At 46.5% G+C, this 23,232-nt stretch overlaps 1 protein-coding gene across 5 annotated transcripts in view; it reads right to left on the bottom strand.

Annotated features, from left to right (window-relative positions):
- The window catches only part of GDPD5 (glycerophosphodiester phosphodiesterase domain containing 5), a 305,947-nt gene that overhangs the window by 48,792 nt on the left and 233,923 nt on the right, over positions 1-23,232 (bottom strand). For all 5 annotated transcript variants that reach the window (XM_014601505.3, XM_014601509.3, XM_014601508.3 and 2 more), the window contains 3 exons: positions 18,042-18,140; positions 16,214-16,307; positions 9,160-9,305 (listed from right to left, as the gene is read on the bottom strand). In XM_014601505.3, the coding sequence (XP_014456991.1) occupies positions 9,160-9,305; positions 16,214-16,307; positions 18,042-18,140 (339 nt within the window). The remainder of the gene's footprint in view (positions 1-9,159; positions 9,306-16,213; positions 16,308-18,041; positions 18,141-23,232) is intronic.

Below are 23,232 nucleotides of genomic sequence, written 5' to 3'. Positions count from 1 at the left end.
ATCCCAGGGGCAGCTGCTCTGGTGTCATAATCAACTTCCAGGTGATTGTCAAGACAGTCCCACGCTGGCTGCCCATCAAGATTTGGATGCCTCTGGATTACTGGAAACACTTGGATGCTTACCTTGCTGGGGTGATCTGACCCCAGCTGACTTCTCGCCCCTTGGGCAAGGGGCTGGACCCGATCTCGCGAGGTCCCTTCCAGCCCTAATATCTATGACATCTATGAAGATGCTCAGCATTAGAAATAGGTATGACCTTTTCACCTTGCTTGAGCATTGCATAATTCAAACCAACTCTCCAGGTTTGACAAACAAGACTTCAATAAGCTAGCGAGTCAGTCACCCTTGCAAAGCCCTCCTCGGCACGGAGCGGTTCTGCACCGCACGCAGATCTCCGTGAAGTGCCGCAGGGGCAGAAAAAGGAACCGAAAAGGCAGCCCTCAAGGGCAGAGCTAGGCTTTTTCCCAGTGCACTTCCTACAAGGCACAGGCAGCTGTTTCAACAGTCTGCCTCTCTCGACACTGTTAAGACACGTCAGAAACCAGCTGTCCGGGTGCTTTGCCAAGAGCATTTACTTCCGTGCTATTTGGAACCTCAAGCACTGATTATGAGCCACTCCTTTTCTCCAGAATACACTAGGCTTGATTAGTTTCCCTGGTACTGCCTTTGGACACCAGGGCTTTATTTCATACAATCATGGAAAATTAGGATTGGAAGGGACTTCAGCGAAGTCATGTAGTCCAACCCCCTGCTCAAAGCAGGACCGTGCCCAACTAGACCATCCCAGCCAACGCTTTGCCTAGCCAAGTCTTAAAACCCTCCAAGGATGGAGAGTCCGCCACCTCTCTGGGTAACTGTTTCATTGTATTACTACCTTCCTAGTGAGAAAGTTTTCCCTAATGTCGAACCTCAACTTCTCTTGCTGCAACTGGAGCCTGTTGCTCCTTGTCCTGTCATTTGCCCCCACTGAGAACGGTCCAGCTCCATCCTCTTTGCAACCCCCTGCAGGGAGTTAAAGGCTGCTATTCAATCCATCCCTCCAGACTAAAAAAATCCCAGTGACTTATATTATCTCAATAAAAGGAAATGAAAAATAAGTATCACCCAGTTCGCCACAAAGATGCATCTGATACACTAAGCTATCGATACCATAAACCAGGGGTCAGCAGTGTTTTTGATCAGAGTGCCAAAAACACCCATAACATAGATTCATAGATGTTAGGGTCAGAAGGGACCTCAATAGATCATCGAGTCTGACCCCCAAATAACCTTGATTTGTAAGATGTTAGTGTGCCAGGAATGGATGGCAAGGGGCCTGATCCTTGTTGTGGGAGCACAGCCCTGGCCCCTTCCCTCCATCTGCCCTTAGGCGCACATGCCAAGCAAAAATACCTTCACATGCCACACTCTGGCACGCATGCCAGGAGTTGCCTACCCCTGCCATAAGCCTTCAGTTGTTTCATGTTGGGCCCATCTGATAGAGCAGGTAAGTATCTTCCTCTTTGTGAAATTAAGGGATGACCAAGTACTTTCAAGATGATCAATCTTTATTAATATTTGGAGGATGAGATCGAGTGCACACTTAGCTAATCTGCAGATGACATCAAGTTGGGTGGAACTGCAGACACTCCAGAGGGCAGGGCTAGGATCCAGGGTGACATGGGTAGACTCAGAAAAAGTGGTCCACTATCTGTTAGATGAGATTCAACAAGGACAGGTGAAAAGTCCTGCCTTGGGAATGGAATAATGGCAAGCACAAATACAGTCTGGGGAACGACTGGCTAGGCTGCAGTATGTCGGAGAAGGACTATGAGGGAAGATGGGCATTGGAAGAGGCTACCTAGAGAAGGTGTGGCATCTCTGTCCTTGGAAACTTTCAAAAGCAGGTTACACAGACACTTGGCTGGGATAGCTCAGTCGGGGATGATCCTGCCCTGAGCACGGTGCTGGACAAGGGGTTGATATTAAACAAGGGGTTGACATAATTGCCACACTTACTACACTTCACTTTACCCAACACAGAGACTACAAAGTTCACCCAATGCACAAGACTTCCCATCTTAAATCAGTACTGCTCTTTCTCAGACCATGAAACTCTACTCTCCAAAAAATAGGATTTTCAAATGGCCTACAATGACTATTAGGCACTGAAAGTCAATAGGCAAACCTATTAGACCCTTAGTTTGATATGCTGGTGGCATAAATGGCACTCCTACCAGTATACTGACAGCAAAGAATCATGCCAACTACAGGATATCCCAAAAGGTCTGTGCTGGAGTAAAATGACAGCTAGGCAATTTCTAGCAGTACCATATTTCTTCAGCATATACATGTGCATATACAGCATGCCCACAAATAAAACATACGCCTTGTTTTTGGAAAGCAGAACATAGGAAAAAAAAAATTATTTTTTTTTCAGAGTTGTGGCCAAAGTATGAAGTATGAAGTATGACAAAGTGGCCAGGAAGCGTGGCATCAGGAATCTCCTGGTGTAGCAGGCTGTCTCCTGCGATGCCACACCTCCTGGACACTGGAGGACTTACTCCAGGTCACAAAAGGTTAGCCCCAGATCCTTGCAAGGGAAACAGCAAGAGGGTTAAGTTCTCACTTTAAGTGGCTCTTTATGTAAGTTCCTGTAAATCAAATGTTTCTACATCACAAGCTTCATCAAGATATTACCAACAGCTCACCAGCTGCTTTGGACACAAGCTACAACGCTCAACCAACAGCTATGGTTGAGGTCACCCCACAAGACTTGGCCCCGTCAGTTTGCTGAGCAGACAAAAGCAGCAACCACATGGCAAGCATGGTGCCTCAAAGTAGGCTTTTTTTCCAGCAAAGAAAACAGCTTCCCCACTTTAAACACACCCCACTTTTGGAGAGGCTGATTTTTTGGGGGGCAGGGGGGTATTAATGATGTAGGTGAGAAAACATGGTCGTTTATTCTTCTCTGCACATCAATATTCCAAAGCTGCCTCCACCACTGCCTCTTTTAAAAAGCAGATTGAGTACTTGATGACCATTAATAACATATTAGCCATCAAATCGCATGCTTGAGGATGTAAACCAACCACTACTTCAGTCCAGAAGAAAATGGGACAGACGCAACCCGTCAGATGCATTCAAATTCTCGGCACTGCACCGCCCAAAGAGGCTGAGAAAGAGGAGAGAGTTAAGAGAACAAAATCAGTTAAGAAGTTGGGGTTTAATTTAAAAGGAAATGTTGAGAGAATGATATTATTGGTGAGCTAAGGAACTCGTAAGAGAGATGCAGAAACTAAGTAAGTTAACCCCAAAGATGAAGAGGAAGGATGTAGTATGGGGAAAGGTGGGAGTAACTTGATGAAACTTGAGCAAGGAAAAAAAAAAATGAAGATCTGGGGAAAGGCTCCAGCAGCCAATTCCAAGAGACGACGAGGCAGACTGCCAAGGAATCGGTGAGAAGAAACTCCGCTTGAAACACTCCTACATGCTAGCAAAACCCCAGCAAATGCAACAGGGAACCGTTCGGCATTAGCACGGGAAGACTGGAAAATGTGACCTAGTTTCCATGCCTAGCTTTCATGAACCTGCCCCAATATTGTAAAATTGTCTTTTCTGTTTGCCCAGTACGCTGGTTCTTAATCTTTTTTAGAGTCTAGGTACCGCTTCATAACGCTTCTGATTTTAGCATCACCCACTATGGATGCAGGCAGAGGGGACCCCACCTTTTCCCCATGCAGGGGAGATGTGCCTGCCCTGTCTTTGCCTTCATGTATTAAGCCCAGGGAGACACCTCTCATCTGCCAAGAAGCACAGGGGCAGAGGCAGCACTTATTGTGCCTGCCTGTGGTGGTGGCATTGCTGGTCCGGGCTCTCCGATGGGCCAGTAGCAGCAGCTTCATGACAGCCCCTCCAGTCGGGCTGGGCTGCCACAGGGCACCCCTCTCCCATCACAGCTGCTTCCCAGTCCAGCCTTGTACGGTGCCTCCCAGAAAAAGAGACGTGGCAGGGAAGATCTCATGGCACCGCTTTGGTGGTTAACGTGCAAGGGAATTCTTCTTCTTATGCTGACCCTGCCACAGATTTGCAGCAGGGCATAAACACGTTACCCCCAGGCAACACTTCTGCACCCCTGACCTGTAAATAAAGATGATGCTGACGTGCCTTGCCAGGAGACTGCGAGTGCCGATCCATATTTGAATTCCTGAATGGAAGACACCTCTGAAGGGCAAGGAAAGACTTGCAGCTCCACAAACCCACTAGTATGGACAGTGGACTACTAGGCTGGGTGGATCAGGCTCTTTGACTGCAAGTCCCATATCTCCATGTCAATTTGTGACTGCAAATGTATTCCTGAAGTGAGCAACCTGCTTGCAGGGAACGTTTTGCACAGTTCAGCAAGACTCCTCTAATGGCTAAAGGTACGCCGGTTTGGTCTACACCTGATGCTACATCGCTCTTTCCTCGATACCATTGGGCCGTCTCATGCAGGCACAGACTTCCTGCAGACCTGGTGCCAATATGACTTCCGCTGCAAACTGGAAGCAGTAATAAAAAGCACCTGTCCTTGTCCAGATGAATAAATGTCATGAGCATTTTGCCAGACTCTGAGACTGGCACATTTATATTTTGGGGAAACTGCACAGCACTGTGGGCATTTTTACACATCTTGGGACGCAGTGCCGGGAGCTTGAATTAGTGAGCCGTGCTAATTAAAAGCACCCATGTATCAGCTTCCCTGTGCTGAAAAAACAGCAGCGGGGTGCTTTGAACTTTAGTTCACTCATCGAATGTGTTTTATTTCAAAGCACCCCGCCGCCCATTTTGTCAGCGTGGAGACACACGGGGATGCTGATGCACGTGACGTGGAAGGCTGCTGGAGTGCATCAATTTCTGTGCTCTGGCAGGCTCGATTAATCAAGTCTGCTTTCGTGCGCTGGATTTCCAGGTTCCCCGCACGTGTATAGGAGTCCTGTGCTACCAGAAGCAGGCACTTGGGTCATAAACACAGAAGACTTTTCCCATCGCCGCCTCTAAAGCCGATCCCTTCTCCCCATGGTCGATATTTGCAGAAGAACCCTACAGAGACCATGAGTGCTGGATGAACAGTGCAGCTGAGCAGGACACAAGATCTGGCCCAGGGTGGAGCGGGCAGGAGGTAGGAGACCCAAACGCCATTCCTGGCTCCATCGCTGACCTGCTGTCTGACCTTTGACAAGGTCAATGTTGTCTTCCACCTTTTGTCTAGTCCATGTTGATCCGAACCCAGTGGATATGACCCAATCTGATCATCTCCCTCATATTTATCTCATCGCCACCTTTAATCATCACCCATTACTCATCTGCAACCACCCCTTGTGCCATACTTCTTAATCTCCTTCCTTGCGATGTCTCACGTAGTCAAGAATTAGGGATGCCAACCAGATTTCATATGTCCTTGGAAGCTAAAATTGTCACCGTTTCCTCTTCCAGTGGCTTCCTGTTACATCCCAGTAGAAGCTATTTGCCCTCTCCAGGGAAAAAAAGGAACCATTCATTAACATCAAATGCCAGGTGCACACAGAACAACTGCTGGACTCCATAAGAGACTGCATCTGTCTGTGTGGACTAAATATCACATTCATGTGCTTTTTGGAGACTGGAAAGTGATCACTATATAAGCACCAGATAATACTACATCGTATCACTGAGATCACCCATCACCCCCACTTCCAACTCCCTCACATTAGAGAGCCTGAATCTCTGTGTTATTTAAAAGAGAACTTCTGTACGTGTTTTGCAGCAGTCTCTTTAGGCTGCTCACCGGGCTCTTTATTCTTTCATTTCCCCTGTTGTAAAACAGTCAGGTTAGGTATTTTCTCCAAAATAATGTATGCATGAGTTAGCTCAAAGGCAGAACACAGCAAGTGCTCTTGTGAAAACTAGATATTATTAGTGGAGTGCCTTTTGGCAAAGCTTTAAAATAATTAGGTTTGAAAGTAAATACACTTGGTATACTAAGGGAGCTGGGTGCTCAGGAGAGATCCCTGAAATACATAAGACGACTAGGCAGCATCTGAGACGGTGCAAGGCAAAAGGATGAGAAAAAGATACAGAATATTTTAACTCTTTCTCTTATTTTCATTTTTATTTTTTAATGCAGCTGCTAGATTGTGATCCCACTGATTTCACAGCTCAAAGATATTATCGTTTTGTCTCTAATTTTGTCTTTTATAGAGCAATAAAATACAAACACATATAGACATAGCTATGTGATGGCTGGTTTTATTTACTAGGTTATGGTGAAGAGAAGAATACATGTACAGTAAGAAGTTAAATCTCATATGGCTTGGAAGTCCACTCCAGACCAGGTATGTGGAAGTTCAGTCTGAACCACTTGATCTGCAAAACTGGTTTAGAAATCTAACAGGAAGCCAGTCTCCTGACAGGTTTACATGATTTTCTGCTAGCAGAAACCATGCGAAGACCAAAATCTTGCATAGTTACTTCATGTCCAAGCTCCTCAGCTCCACAAACTCAATGGGGCAGAAAGCATCTTTGTCCTTACATGCATGCAATTTTGTTCTGCAGCTTAGGAAAAAGAAAGATTCAGGATTCAGTGGAAGTTTGGGGCTGGGAGCAGCCTGCTTTCTACTTTAAACCGTTTTATTTGTATCCTCAGAAAACTTGACTAAAAGTATCTCCTAAAAAGTCATGAGGCTAGAGGCACTACATTTTGTACAGCAAACGTATGAAGAACAGAAAGAGGATGAAGGATGCTAAGGAATTTTGTTGGCTCTAGCTTCCTGAAATTATTGGGCGTTCATACATGTACTCCAGGAGCGGGGAGCGCTTAATTAGAGTGGCTCTCCAAGAGCCGCTCTAACTAAAGTGCTCAGAGTGTCTTGTGTATCAGCATCCCTGCACTTAAAAATTGTGGCGGGGGTGCTTTAACTAACTTTAGTTCAATGAGCATTAATTAAAGCAGCCCCACTGCCATTTGTAAGTGCACAAGATGCTGGAGGCTGCTGGAGCGCAGTAATTATCACATTCCAGGAAACTTGATTAATTGAGCCTGCCCCGACATGCTATAAGAAGCAGCCTTGCTGCTCATGTACAGATGCCTATTTTGCCCTCCTGGAGTTTCCTTAAGACTGAATTTGCCTTTCTAACAGCCACCTACAGTGACAGTGTCCTCTTGCCATAGGCTGCTCACCAGCCATAGGAGAATAAGAGCAGGGTTGCCAACCCAAGACAATTCTTTTTTTTTTTTTTTTTTACTGACAATCTGCAAACTTTTTACTGACAATGAAATTTTAAAAATTGATATTTTATTTTTACAGCCACCTACATTGACAGTGTCCTCTTGCCATAGGCAGACCTGCTGCAGATTGCTTTCTCCTTCCGGATAGGAGCACTAAATAGGAAAACAGGCAGCAGCACAGTCGTAAAGGTGCCTTGCCATACCTGTGAAGCAGGCAAGTGGAACAGACTCCAAAGGTCAGATGCCGTCACAGCTAAGTTGTTGGACAGTAACGTTAAATTAAAGAGCCCAAGAATTAAGCCCAGCAGTAGGCCCTGTTTATACCAGTGTCTCACTCTCTCACACAGAGGACTGGATTAATTTCCTACTTTTCAAGAACCTAAATCAGAAGAGGTTTTCTGCTGCTATTAGGAAGTGAGCAAACCTCAGAGGAAAAAGAATAAGACATTCTCCAGGAACTGACTCCCTATCTAGGCATTTATAATGCTCTCCGGGAATGTCATGGAAGTACAGAAAGAGGGCAGTGGTTGGCTAGCCACAAGGAACAGGTCTGCTGTCATGTTGGGAAATAAACAATTGCTCACCCAACCACATGCCTGTCCATTAGGATTGCCCATTCTTCCACTTTTATGAGCAATATCTGCATTGCTCATATGATACCTATAAGCCCTGCTCTCAGAATCAGATGTCTGGTTATGATGGGATTGTAAATACTAGGTCCTGGGAGGGAAATGAAGCAGAGACCACTTTGTAAAAGTGTAAGTTTCTACTGCTTGAACTATGGGGCCAAGCTGATTATACCGAAGGTAGTAGCACGCACAGGCTTCTTAGTCTAGACATCACACAAGGGACCAAGAAAGATACTCAGACTGGAGCACAGGGTTTTTTGTACAGCAGTTAGAACAACCGGGTCCTGGTCCATGACTGAGTTTCACTGAAATGTCTACGCTATGGGCACTTATACACATGCTCTGATGCGTTCCAATCAGAACAGACTCGATTAATTAAGTTAAGCTTCAGTTAAAGCACCCCTGCTGCTATTCTGAAATGCAGGGTGCTGAATACATGAGATGCTCTGCCATTTTAATTAGAGTGGAGAGCTACTCTAATTAAAATCTCCACCCCACCCCCCTCGGAGCACATGTAAAAATGCCCTAGGGCAACAAAGCACTCAGTCATGCCAGGAAGAAATATATCCTACCCACGTGCTCCCATTCAGCATGTCAACCTCAGAAATGGGGTGGTGAGGATGAGCCTTGGGGTACCAGGATCAAGACCTGACTTTCTGATGTGCTCAGTCAGCACCTGCTTACCACCTCCTTTCCTGTGAGGACATGTGTGGAGCAGGAATAGGGGGGAGGGAGGGCAGAGCTTATTTGCTCAGCATCACGGCCAAGCTGTCTGCTGTGACAGAGGACAGACAGCACTTGGCTCCATGACACAGCTCCTTTGTCACCGAGTTATAATAATAGCTTATGCATCCCCAGAAAACTTCAGGACCTCCCCAGCTCTTGTAGCAGGTTTTCTGAAATACAAAATTAACTACTTGCGTCAAGGTGTTTTTGGAGCATTCAGGGAGGGAAGCAATCCAAAAAAGCACTTTCCCTAACAAGGTTTCTATGCTCTTGGGACAGTTCAACAAAGATATTTAGGACCTGAGCCCAGCTCCTACTGAGATCAATCCGAGCAAGATAAGACATCTGATTTCCTTTGTGGGACTCAATAGTTACCCAGGCTTCCCAATGCTCTTTATATTAGGGAGGTAGATCAATATACTAAAGGTAGACAGAGATTACATGCCTTGTCCTATATCATGAACCAGGACGCGTTGTACAGGGTTATGTGGACAGTGGATTTTAGCCTCTATACGGCAATCACATCCAGCACTAAAATGTACCCGTGACACAGCTCAGTTATAATATGAAGGTACTTACCATTGGTGCTCCACGATGACCAATGATGGCAGGCTTTGGTCCCAGGTCCTTCTTCTCCATTATACAAGGGGAAGAGATAGTGAGTGGAACGAGGTAAAGTGCAACTACGACTGCAAAGTATGCAGTGAATGTCAGCATCTGAGAAGCTGAACACAAAACAAATGCAGCAGTGAAAATACTAGTCTGGGACAAATCCCTCGAGGAGCGTGAATTCAAAGACATTATACTTCTGTTTCCAACAGAACAGACCCTCATTAACAATCCCCTCCAGCTACAAGGACTAGCAATGCTTTGTATTTAGCCAGAAGGCAGGCCAAGTCAGCACCTCAGAGTAACTCGTTCAGAGGCATAAGTTTTCATGGGCAGCTGCCTACTTCATCAAGTTGGCTTGATGTTGCAAGCCCTAAACTTCTGTGAATCTGTGAAAGCTCACGCCTCTGAATGCACCTCTAAGGTGCCACTCGGCCTTGCCTTCTGCCTGACTTCAGAAGAATATGGCTACCTACCTTTTTCTATTCAGCAAGTTATGCATCCCAAAATGATCAACATACTTTGTAAGCTAGTAATGGCATCGCATCTATTTCCCAGGTGGAAGATTAACATAAGAGGTATAACAACTAAAGTATACAGTATTATGCATACACTTATAAATAAATGTATAAGGTGCCACTCTGCCCTGCTTAACATATAGATTGAAATGACTGCTGAAGGTCAGTGAGGGAGCGGGAAACACCGTCGAGCGATACCGATTTCCAGCTTGTTTGCACAAGGTAAGGAGAACAGCATAACCACCAGGACTAAAGCACCCCTTTGGAAATGCTGCACCACTATATCTTTGCCTTCAAATCACTCTAATTAACCCGCTGCATACCTATAATGTAGAAACACTTATATGACTGTAGCTTCATTTGGTAACTCGCTGGCAGAAACCAAACCAACATGAGCAAGTGTAAGCCAGTTTGACTGCATCTACGTTATAAGTTTAGGCCAGTTTTAAATCCATTTTTTAAACCCATACAACTTGCAGACTGGAAACTAGGTCTTGGTAACTCTTTCTGGGGAGTTTGCACTACAGAGACTGAATGCTTTCCCTGTACAGCACCCACTTTTGCCGCTGTCAGAGACAGGCCTATTTGCCATTTTAAGGGATCGTGGACCAAGCAGAACTAGAAGCCTCCCTCAAAAAAAGGAGGCTGCCATGGAAGTGGCAACTGATTCCTTGGGGCAACTAAAACCATAACAGGGATGGAAAGGGAGGCCAAAGGTTTCTAAATAGTGCACTGAGTGGGGATCATCAAACAGAGCCGGCCCTCGAATGACTCCAAGGAGCCAATGGACACTCCCCAGTGAAACTCTGTCTAGAGACGTGATTAGACCACGGAAAGGAAAGCAGCCCCACAGTCCCCAGGGGTCCTCCCAGCCAGAGTCTCCTTGCTGGTGAGACAGACCACTAGCTTGGCTAGAGCCAGGCAGTCCCAGGCCTTGCAGTCAGAGACAGGATACTGGGCTAGATGGACCACTGGTCTAACCCAGCATGGTACTTCTTACATCCTTATGTTCTCCAGAACATGTCTATGTAATCAACTCTGGTCACAGGTGCAATGAAAGGACTTCTGGGTGGATGAAAAAAGGGCAGGGGGATACTTCAGGCTGCAAAGAATCTTAGGATGAATCTTAGGATGAAGGAGTACGATTGGGATGTGGAAGAGGGCATCTGTATCGACTTGCAGCATGATATCCTAGTTCACACATAGTGGTTGAATTAGACCTACTGTAGAGCAGACACATCGACGTTAGATCACTGTTCATTTCTACTACTTACTTTCAAGTGATACAAACCTTTTGGTTGAGGGCAATGTTCTTCATACATGATCCCTAACCAATAAACCCCGTTAGAAACACCACGCCGTTAGAATTTCACACCAACTTCAGAGAGCCCAAAGCTTAGCCCATGGACTAGGCCGTATGTGTCCGAACTCCACAAAGCAACCCCACTGTCGCTCTGGGATGCTGTACTGCGGACAGCCAATATATTTTGTAGAAACTAATGATAGTTAAAGGGTCAAATCCACATCTGCTTGTTCTCTTCTGGCTCTGAGAATTGCCTTGACTTTAGTGTCCAATGCTGATGACCTCAACAGCGGCAACAGCCATGAAAAGTAGGTTATTAAAAGCATTGATGGAAAAGAGTGAGAACTATACATAATAGAAGTACTTTGGGCTTCTGCAGGGTTTCCCCCACAAATGATCTCAAACTAGACTATTCCTAGAGATATGGAGACAAAGATTAAGCAAGAAATATGGAGACAAAGATTAAGACTTGCCCCTGATTACTTAACTTAATCAAGTGTTGCCAACCTCAAATGTTCAAACATCAGAAGGCAGGGCCCAAAATATCCTAAGTGTGGCTCAAGGATCCACTCGTATAAGATTTTCAGGCTACTCTCTCCAATCCTGAGGGCTAGGAACTTAATTTCACCTTTAATTAACAATTGATGTAATCACTTGATTCCAGGAACTGGGACTTTACATCCTGTGAAACTTGTAAGATTGTGAGATTTGGGCAGATCCAGGAACAGAACCTGGATCCCACGGCTAAGCAGCTGAAACAGAGAGAGACACTGAAGACCTGGTTATAGTCAAGGAGTTAGGTGGACTTGGATAAGGCAGAAGGAGCGGTTTCCTAGGAACAGCCACAAAAACAACATGTCTAAAAAGGAATGACTATAAATGCCCTGGTGTTACCTTAAGTTATGAGCTACACTTGCTTCTACCATTTAATAATCTTGTTTGAGCATGACCACGATAATCAACAAGTCAGACCAGGACACGCATGTCAGCTAATTGCTCTCCCAAGGAGAACAATGCAGTCTTGGACTCCTGTCTCTCCCGATCACTCAGGATGCAAGTAAACTGCATGCAACTTTTAGATTATAAGCAAATACCAATTTAACGTTCAGCATCATAAATTCACAATGCCCTTGAGCTCAGCAGCATTGGTAGAAAAACCACTAGTGTTTCCAATTTGCTTTGGAAGTGACCTTGAACTGCACCACTACATTTTCCCCTTGGAAGCCTCTCTCACCCAAACACATGCGCGCTCTGATGTCATCAAACTTTTAACAGTTGAGTTGTCATCAATCCAGAAGTACTGTGTTGGAAATATGAAGGGGCCTTTGTCTTCCTCTTCTATTACACGACTACAGATTGAAGCGATACAGCTTGGCAAGCCAGATCGTATGAAAACACCAAATGAAACACGTAGCAGCACAGATTACGACCACGGACGTGCATCCAAAAGGTCAACGTCATCCAGCAAGAGATCACAGGGTGTGCACCATTGTACAAGGGGTCTGAAGACTAACACCAGCATTAGGCACAGAAGCTGGGAAATTAAGATCATTTCCAAAACTCCCATAAGCCTCTTTAGAAATCATGCTCATTATCTCCACAAAGCAAAAATGGAGGTAATTTGAAATCATTTCTTGCCTTTTGATGCCAAGTACTGTGTCACCTCGTTCCCTCCTGACATAGGGTGTTTTAACTGTGGTAGAAAAGTCCTATTAACTCAGATGCAGCCAAGGAGACAAAGGCAAAGATCTGGCGTTTATAACAAAATGTGCCAGGCATATAGGAACATGCTGTAGTCTATTCTGATGCACGTTGCTAGACATCAGTCTGGTTGGAGACAGAGAAAGAATTGAAGCTATGGCTGAGTTAAACTGGAAAGGGTCTAGTGACATGAAATAATAGAAACAACTGGACTATATATATTTATATTTTATATTAAGTCACAGTGAGTCTTACTGGTGCAGAAATTAAATAAAACCAGGGATGGTACAAACAGCTTTGTCCTCTCAATGGCCAAGACTAGCATGCTCAAGAAAGGTGTGAGCATAAAAGCACTGTGGCTGTTGGATGGCCTAGCCCAGGGGCGGGCAATTATTTTGGGCAGAGGGCCGCTTACTGAGTTTTGGCAAGCCATCGAGGGCCACATGACAGGCAGCCTAGGGCAGATTAATTAATTTTCTAAATTCTTTAGGGGCCCCGTGGGCCAGATAGAATGGCCTGGCGGGCTGCATCCAGCCCCGGGCCGCATTTTGCCCACCCCTGGCCTAGGCAAACAAGATGGTGACCCACTTTAGACAACATTACCAGTGATCTCCCCACTAGATGCAATTCCCCCAGGGACATTTCCCAGGAGTTCCTCTAAAGAAAGCGTCTCATCCATTGCAGCATCTGGTTTAAGTAGATGCCCAATAGGGTTATCCACCCTCGCATCACTCACAACCTCTTGTGCAGACACTTGAGGATGAAAAGGTCACTATAAAGAGTCAAGGCATAGCAAGTAGCACTCAAACACTCGTGCAAAGTTCACATTGTGGAACCTGGACACCTGCTCTTCCCGGCATGAAGTCCCAGCTACTAGCTCCTTTGGGCGTGATGCTGTCTGAGAGGCCAAGGGCTGACTGGCTGTTGTATCTGGAGTCACCTTTCACCCCTGTTTCCTGATTCAGGACTGAAGCCCACGGTGGAGAAGGATGGCCTTGTAGGCAAGGCACTGGCTTGGGACTCAGGAGATCTAACTTCAATCCACAGATCTACACTCTCCATCACAAGATTCATCACCCCTGGCCACAGCGAGCCTCCTGTAGGGGTGACTTACTCTTTCCAGGCCTCAGGTCCCCTTATCTGTGCCATCAGGGACAGCATTTCCTTCCTCACAGGGGGCTTATGAGGATAAACTCATTAGTATCTCGGAGCATCCCCATATTATTCAACAGCGGCTGCAAGATAAGAATGAAGGTGGACGTCTGGTACAAGCTGCGGCATTAGCATGCTGCAGATCACCAGTAAAGGACCATTCGCCTTCCCAAAGATGTCTTGACTTCTGAAATGAACATTCATATTTTATGATGACACCAAGGTGATCAGAAAAATCTTATTATCCTTCCCCTACTACAGTGAAGTCTTTATTTGTTTGAGCACGTCATTAAGCTGCTAAGGGGGAAATGAAACTAGCAAGATTTAGTAGTTTTAGTTAATATTTTTAAGCACTGGAGAGGGAAGCAAACTGTGAGGTTTCCCTCTCTCCTTGCCACTTTTGCTCCTTCCCCTTTTCAAGCTCTGTGCCGTGGGGGTTGAGTCCCATCTCATTCATTGACACCATTCCTCCTGCCTCTTCATTGCTTCAGCCAATTCTTTTAATCTAGTGTTTTCTAGCTGGACTTTCAAGCGCCCTTGGAGGCACATTCTCAAAGAACAACTTCTAAATGACTGGAGTTATACAAATAGGATTAATTGGGGTGGCAGGTTTTGGAAAAAAGAAAAACCTGTGTTTAAATAAAGAGTATGTCTACAGTCTGATGCCTGAAACAGGACAATGATCAACCGTGGTGCTAACGATGCTGCAGATGTAATGGTCACTTCCAAAAGAACAGGGGGCAGAGGTGCAACTTTCCCTGGTTTGGGTTCTCATCCCTTTTGATCTCCCCAGCAGTTTCGTTTGGATACGGCATCCCCTTTCACTGACGGATAATACAGATTGGCACCATTGACCGGCTGCCGTGTTCTTCCCCAGAGGTGGCTGCATCTGGCTGGGTAAAGTGATCACAGAAAAGGAGGGGTGGAAAGGACTGCAAGTGGTCATCTAGTCCAGTGTCCTGATTAGAGCAAGATCATCCCTTTTTTAGATGAGTCCTATGTATGAAAGGGGCTTCAGTATACTATGCTGCAAAGTTACTGAATCAAGCTCTTTACAAAGCTTTAATAAAAGAAAAGTAACAGGTGGAGTGAGGCCACCTTTCCTGCTTACTTAAAAGTACAATATGCAGACGCTGTCTTCAGAAAGCAGATTTCAATCAGAAATCAGTACCAAGAATTATGTAAAAGACACATACAGTGTACAATAGGCTTATTTGAGAATTTAGCCCATCTTGACTGGCAGGGTAATTATACCCTGAATACTAACTGGTAAAGCATCCCCATTTCTATTTGTAAATTAAGCCATGCCACGTTCTTTTTTGGAGAAGTCTCCTTTAATCTTGAAATTCTTTATAATCTTTCATTTTCTTCCCCTCCCTCCATCCCTGCCTCCTGATGCTCAACGCCCACTTCTTGGTAATCTTTTGCCAACGCTGCCAAAATCCTTCCAGGGATCATATTTCACTATGATTTAAATTCCAATTAGAATAATTTGTATGAAATTGGCTTAGTAATTTTTTTTTTAGGAAGCATGTTTGTGCCCATGAGAAAATATCTTTGCTATCTGATTAAAGCAGACACTGGAGACTAGTGCCGCGTGAGCTGAGCCAATGCTGGAGGGCGGGTAAAGGCCTGAGGCCCAGGGGATGAGATAAACGGGGCATAGAAGTCAGTTTAGTTCAGTGGATGGAGCAGTCACTAGGAGCCCAGAGACTTGGGGTCCCAGCTCTGCCGCAGATCAGCTGGATTCATATATTTCATAGATTTTAGGGTCGGAAGGGACCTATTAGATCATTGAGTCAACCCCCTGCCCTGGGCAGGAAAGAGTGCTGGGGTCAGATGAAAAATGATGTCCAAGTGAAAAATATTTAAAACTTCTCTGGGTCCCTGCCTGCCTTTTGGTTGGGCTGTCTCTTTAGTCTGCACATCCTTCAAAAGGTGGATGTCTCTCACCAGGCAGGTATGTGCACCCAGCGTCTTGGGACCAGCTCTCTGGTTGCAAATGAAGCACATGAAAGCCTTCAGAAATGAGAAGGTAGTTATGATTTCAAAAGAGAGGGAGGCAATGAGCTGTTTGGGGTTGACTGGGTGCTGTGATGGTGCTGTACAAGGAAGAACAACGTGCTCTGACAGCGACAAGTCGCTAGACTTTCCCTAGCACTACCTGGAAGTACAAGCATCAAACCCTTCCCTCATCACATGGAACAAAAGGCTTTAAAAAAGTGTCACGGACTTCTGCTTTGATGTCAGCCATTGATCTTTAACATGTGTGTGCCTATGATTTTTTCTGCAGGACTTAAGGACGCAGGAGAATATGGAGCAAACAAGGAGAAGATGAGCTGATACTCACTGGCTTTTTCCGTTCTTGCAAACTGCCCCGCTATCAACCAGGACAGGGCTGTGACTGCAGCAAGGGCTCCTATGTGCAGGAATGGAGCTGTGGCCTAGGAAAAACAACAGGAACACCATGAAGAAGCTTGAAGGAGACATTTCTGGATAGTCAAGGAAAAAAATGTTCCGACTTCTATGCCCGGTACTATCCTAAGGCAGCTTCTTTCAATTGGACACTGAAGACCACACAAAGCACCTGCCTACCCCATACTGAATCCAACTATGCATCCTTTGCCCAAAGAGACTCTGAGCCTTCTGCATCAGCATTGTGCCTGCCCTGAGGCTCAGATGTGAATAGTTTCCACCTTCCAGTGTTGCCTGAGAAATGGTTTGGTCCCCAGGGCTATACAGCCGTGCAGTTCTGGCCCTCCATGTGCCAAGGAGAAGACATCCATGCAGCGACGGCTTGTCTACACTGCCTCTGCATCAATGCCAAGAAGCACCCCTTCCCCGCTCACTCCTGCTCTGTGCATGCTGGTTCCCAGAAATAAGGTGCTGCAGCCAAGTCTGATCAGCCCTGTGCTAAGACAGAGCTCCTGGGACAAGCTCAGTACTGGTGTATTGCCCGATGCCTGGGAGGTGGAGGTGCGTGGAGTGGATGGGGGTTGCTTTCTAGCAGACCTCCAGGCCTTGTCACAGATTCAACATGGACAAGCCCCAGGAAGTTCCTCGGCAGATGCTTGTATCCTTTGAAGTGAGCCCCTAGCATCATTAGGTCACCAGGTGCTCCAGTAATACGTGGAGGGGGGAAATTATTTATAACCAAAACAAGGGGTAATTAAGTTAGCGGACAGAGCACTGGACTAGATCGGGGCAGAAACAGAGGCTGCCTAAAAGCATCAGCTTAGCACACAAGGGCATCACAGTCTGTCTGAACTATATGCTTTGCTATATCACCACTGATTCTGCACTGCCTGTGAGCACAGATGGTTAGCTTAGACAGAGTCCTGTTTCTCCTTCCTAACTGCCTGGGTAAAGCTTTAGAAACCAGAGAGAAATCACTCCTGAGACACATAAGCAGTCAGATGTGACTATGAATGCTTTTTTTTTTTTTTTGGTATGAAACAAAATTTGTGAAGCGAGGTAGGGCAAATTTGTGCCTGAAAGCTTGTCTAACCTCTCCCCCAACTCACCTCTTCTTTTGTCCGTGAATCGGGATATTTCCAAAAGAGAACCAACCTTACATTAAACCCTTTCCTGCAAACAAGATGCACTGAATACATTTTTGGGGAATGGAACAGAAAAAACGACTGAAATGAGAGCTGCTTCCAAAAGCAACATCAAGCTCACAAAATCTTGGGAACTGGTTTTGCTCCGCTTTCATCAGACTTTACAACGTACCAATTCCACTGGCCCCTCAAAAAGCAAAAGTCTTTGGGGGTTTTTTTTAATCATGTTCCTATCCAAATGCAAAATCCCCCCCGTCAGACTAGGAGGAATTTTACAGTTCCAGGCCTGTATACCTAGGATCCCGGCAATCAGGATGCATCCATCCATCTAACTGACAACCACAGTGGCATTTCATCACGTTTGCACAACTCCTGTTGACGTCACGTGGCTTTGGATCACACCCAACATCAGCAATTCCTACTGCTTACTATAAAGTTCAGCTCTGAAGATGAAGACTTGAGATGAGATCTTGGTCTCAGAGAAGCCAAGGGGAAGTTTGCTATTTACTTCAGTGGAGCACAATTTTCCCTTCAGTACTGAAAGCTACAGGAAAAGCTCTATTCCTTGAAATAAAGTCCTGTCCCCCCGCAAAACCCACCCAAAATATTACAACTTACTTGCAATGAAATAACTACCATCTCCCATTCGTCATCCCAAAGCTGTGCTATAGATGACATGGTTATAACGGTAGCTATCAAGGTCACAATCAGTCCAATCTGAAACAAAGAAAGGAAACATTTATGGATATTAATACCATTGCTATATAGTGCATTTAATACAGCAACTTTTGCCCCAAGGATCCAGAAGAATCGAGTGTCAGAGTCTCATTTTCTTTGAGGAAACTATGGCACAAAGACTTTAAATGAGATGCCCAATGGCAGGGAACTGCCCCACTCTGACTCTGCTTGGGAAAGACTCGGTATCTGAAATGGCAAAATTCACGCTCCTGGCAATGGTATGCAGGGGGCAGAGATGTGCTGGCAGAACTATGCAGGGGGAAGCTAGCAAAACAGCAAGCACTACAGGTCTCTAATGCTAAAGGCAAGATCCAGCCCTCCACCCTCCAAGTTTTGTCTGATTGCAAACGGGCTTGGAAATACTCAGAAAGCACAAGTCTACACAGAGCAGCCGAATGACCAAACTGGACAAGGGTAAAATGTTAAACTTAGTTTAGTCATGACACAGTCATTACAACCCACTTTAACTAGACAGCCTCAAGCCCGTCTTCCCCCTAGTTTCCATCACAGAGACCATTGCAAGAAATGCTGCATAGCCAGCGAGATTTAAAGGGATGCTGCTGGTCCATGCCTCAGTCTCCTGTACTGACAAAATCTGGCTTTCTTCCGGGGCAAAAAGCCCCCAGTTTTGAGAGGCGTACACAGAAGAGAATAATCAAAAGGTCCCAAAGTCCTACAATTGTTCCAGGTTTGCTTAAGAGTCAAACACACTGCCCACTGCATGGGAGGGAGGTTTTTATTAATTTTTTCTAAGCAATCCAACCGAACAAAAGTTGAATTCACATTTTCAAAAAATGCATTTTGCCCTCTAGAAATAATGCATTTCTAGAAGAAATTCTCTAGAAGAGAGGTCAGCAGCCTATGGATCAAATCCAGCCCATGAAGAGGTTTTGTCCAGGCTGTTCCCCATGCCAAAACCGAAGTTTCTGTATCCTGTTATTAAGTTTTTCACAAAATACAACATGTAGCAGTGGAATATCTAATAACTGCCACCTCTGGCTTGCCTTAGCACTGGGCTGTCTTAATTTGGCCTCCTGGTATTATAACGGTGCTGACCTCTGCCCCAGGATGATTCCCATGTCCTCCTCTGCTCTAGTCCCTTCCAGCCTCTCCCAGTGTTGGTTTTTTATGACAAATCAGCCAATGTGGTCAGACACTGAATGCTACCGACACCAGCCAAAGGCTACCTTAAATCTTTGAAGACAGTAGCAAGAATTTGGACTCATTTAAATCTGCATGGCTGGGGCGAAGTTTCTCTCAAGCCTTCCCCATACAGGAAAAGGGTGATGTGAGGCTTGCAAGGTACGCTGCATGCACACAGCAGCAAAGTGGATATAAATACAGACTTCTCAATTTATTTGCACCAAACTCAGGGACACATTGAACATCATCACATAAGGAGAGTGCCAGGCTAGACTCCGTTCATCCACGTTGGCTTCCCAAAACATAATGGAAACCAAGCTGAGGCAACAGTGGTGCAGTCAAACCAATGGTCCACCCAGCCCAATATCTTGTCTCCAACAGTAGTAGACCGCGTAGAGCAGGGGTGGGCAAAACGCGGCCCGTGGGCCAGATTGGGCCCATGGTGAACTCTATTTCCCAGCAGCCCCTGCCCACATTGATGCAGCTCATTTTCATGGAGACCCCAACAGCAGGGGGCCTGGGTTTCCATGGAGACTGGCCCCAGCAGCGCTGGCAGGCCATGTGGCTGGGCAGGGGGCTGCTCCAGGGCTCAAATCTTGCAGCGGTGAAAGCATGGTCCGAAGCCGGGGCAAAACTGCAATCTACTGCCTGCCATAAGATCCCAGCCCTGACCCTGGAGCAGATCCTCACCCAGCGGTGCACCCTGCCAGTGCTGCTGGGGCCGGTCTCCATGGAAACTCTGGCCCTGCTGCTGCTGAGGTTTCCAGGGAAACTGGCCACAGCAATGTGGGCAGGGGCTACTGGGAACTGGAGTCCAGCTGATGGCCGAATCTGCCATTTTGCCCACCCCTGCTTTAGAGGGAAAGTATATCAACAGGGGCCTCTCTCACGTGATTCATTCTCTTATGCCCCCCCGGCATCAACATGTTAATTTAATGCAGCCTCCACCCCTCTCTATGTCGAGTTTAAATCTTCTCCAGTTCATCAGACTATATGCACCAGGTGGTTTAAGCTGATTTTACTCATTTGCAAGACAAGATTCCCCCCCCGCCCCACCATTTAACATGAGGGAAAAAAGCCCCTTGTCTTGGACTTGAGTATGCGGTGATGGAGGGGCAGGCAGCTGCTGTAGTTCTGGCCCCAACCCCAGGTCGGGGCTGAAGCCACAGCTGTTGCCTGCAGCTCCATCACGTCTGCATCCCCTGCCTCTCCCCACTACAGTCTCCAGTCCCCACCTCCTTCCCCACTCACCCCTTCCTAGTAGCCTCTGCCCCACCTCTGATGCCAGCAGGCTCTGTCCGCACTGCAGCCCAGGGCATGGAGCATGGCCCCAGCCAAGCCCTATAGCAGTGGTGCCAGCCCTACATTGCTGCTAGGGGACCAGGTTGGGGTTATGCTCTATGTCCCAGCCTGCCAGTGCTACAGTGAGGGTAAGCAGGGTGGGGAAGGAAGGGAGGGAGGGCTGGAGAGGGGAGTGGAGCTGAAGCTATGGGGGTGAAGAAGCAGCACAAGTGGGAGAGAGTGGGGAAAGGGAATGGAGGCCAGAGGCTGCCAAGTGGGGCAAGTGCAAGGGTGGGGGTAAGTGAAGGGGCAGGCAGTAGAGAGCAAGTTTCTTTTCCCGACCATCTTCCCTCTTCCTGCCCCTACTACTTCCACACCACCTGCCTCTCCATCACTGCTCCCTCCACCACCCACCCCCTTAGTGCCGGATCCCCACCTACCACCCCCCACCATTGCTTTCTCCACTGCAATGGTGGTAGGGATGAACTTAAGGCAACCCACCAACCATCAGATTCTATACATGGGAATTATAACAAACATACAAGTTTTCCATGCACAGAATCTAATTATTGGGGTATCATCTTAAATTTGGGGTCGTCTTGGATTTGGATAAACACGGTTGATTCATCACCAACCAGCTTTCTCCATGATTCTCTGTTTCCAGGATCAGAGGGGAAGACAGAGGGCCCCACTCAGACAGAGACCACGCGCCCTTGTAATCCGGGCCAGTCGTTCCTGAGAAAGCGTACACCGGATCTCTAACTGCCAAGGTATTCGCATCCAACTTTACTGAATTCACTAAAAATAACGAAGACAAGAATTTGCATGTTGGCCTTCCCAAGTCCCACGTCTTCCTCCCACCTCCTCCCATGCAAGATCTGGAAAGTTCAAGGTAAAAAAAAAAAAAAGAAGCAGCAAACCCTGATGTGTTTGGTTTGTGGTGAAGGGATACTGTTTATTTAGTGAGGGGCAGAGGTCATCTGTAGGTGGGGAAAACCAATGGATCTCTGCAACATATTTCTCTCTCGAAGTTACTCATCCAAACCCACCAGCCACCTGGAACATGTCTGAAAAACATCAGACTCCTCACGAAGAAGCATATGTTCTGCTCAAGAATCAACAACTTGTTTTTCAGCAGCAGACATCCTCCACCCCCTTCCCATCTCCCACTTCCACTTCCCCGCAGTCAAACACGTCTGGAAAGGAAAAGAACTAGGAAAGGGATGCGATTCAGAGTCCAGCGTGCATCCGCCTGTTTGCCAGGGGCCCAATCCTGCATGGCTCATGCAGGGCCGAATTAACCCTTTAGTGAGCCCTAGGCAAAAAAACTTGCCAGCCCCAGGCTGGTCGAGACCCCCCCTCCCCACCCAGGTGCTGCTGCTAGGAAGCAGCCACCGCAGTGTTGGGAAGGGAAGGCAGATGGGGTCATTTGCACCGCTGCTGCGGAAGGAAGGACCAGGGCCCCACGCAGCTCAGGGCCCTAGGCATGTGCCTAGTTTGCCTATGCATTAATCCAGCCCTGGACTCATCTGTGCACAGAGTTCCAGCAGGCTTCAACAGTAGTCGTGTACCAAAAATAAAGCCCGTGCCATGTCTTATAATGTCTGTAGACCCATCTGTACCCTTAGCACCTGCACACATCACACGAACACAGGACTGGAAAGGGCCTCTCAGGCCATACAGATTCAAGTCCTCTACATTCATAGGCAACTGTATACCCAAGGAGTCCTAGATATCATCCACTCTCCCTCCCCATCTCAGCAGCCACCAAGTGCTTGATGGAAAGAAAACCAAAGACACCCTGTACCTGGCCACAGCTTTAAAAAAAAAAATTAAACATGGAGAAGGACAGCAGCCTCCACACAAATGAGACTCTATTTTGCTGCAAACTGGTCACCAAAACTGGAATTCAACCTCACAAGGTTGCAAGTTTCAAGCCAAAGGTAAATTGATACAAAAAGGTCTAAGACACAAGTGTTAAATAGGCACTCTGCAGGGCTCGCAGAGGGTCTGAGAGTTTTGGTGGGGAGAGGGGAGCACATAGCTGAAACCCCAGGTACAAAACCCCATTTGGGATGTGTCAGCAGTGTGGGGCAAGTTATGGCTGTGTTAACCTCCTGGCTGCTACTGCTGCTCCATCCGCATCTGGTCTGCAAGGAGGTGTGAGTTCAACACCCCCAAGGATGTGCCAGGCATCTGGTTAGTTCATTTTCCCACCCCCCTGGTGATGATTAGAAAGGTAAGGCTTAGTTTTAGAGAAGACTGCTTAGTGGTTAGTGCTGGAAGCTAGGGGTCAGGACTGTGTAGTAGTCTGAAGATATGGAGTTGTATTGTTTCCAGCCATGCCACTGACTTACTAGGTAGGGGACCCAATGTAAGTCACTTAACCAATCTGTGACATTTGTATTGAAGAACAAACTTAATCTTTTTACACTTCCTTTTATCGGTCTGTAAAGTGGAAATTATATTCATGTTCCTCACTATAAGTGCTGATTAGATGGGAGCCTAAGAGTGCTGGTCCCCCTCAGGAAGATGGTAGGGTGACCACCCATCCCCAATTGGGTGGGACAGTCCCCAAATGTGAACATAAAGTCCTGGTCCCGGGCTGCATGATTCTGGGACAGCATTTGTCCCAGACTCTCAGTAC

Source organism: Alligator mississippiensis, chromosome 1, assembly GCF_030867095.1.
Source record: "Alligator mississippiensis isolate rAllMis1 chromosome 1, rAllMis1, whole genome shotgun sequence".
NCBI lineage: Eukaryota > Metazoa > Chordata > Crocodylia > Alligatoridae > Alligator > Alligator mississippiensis.
This window is presented reverse-complemented; position numbering and strand designations above follow the sequence as displayed.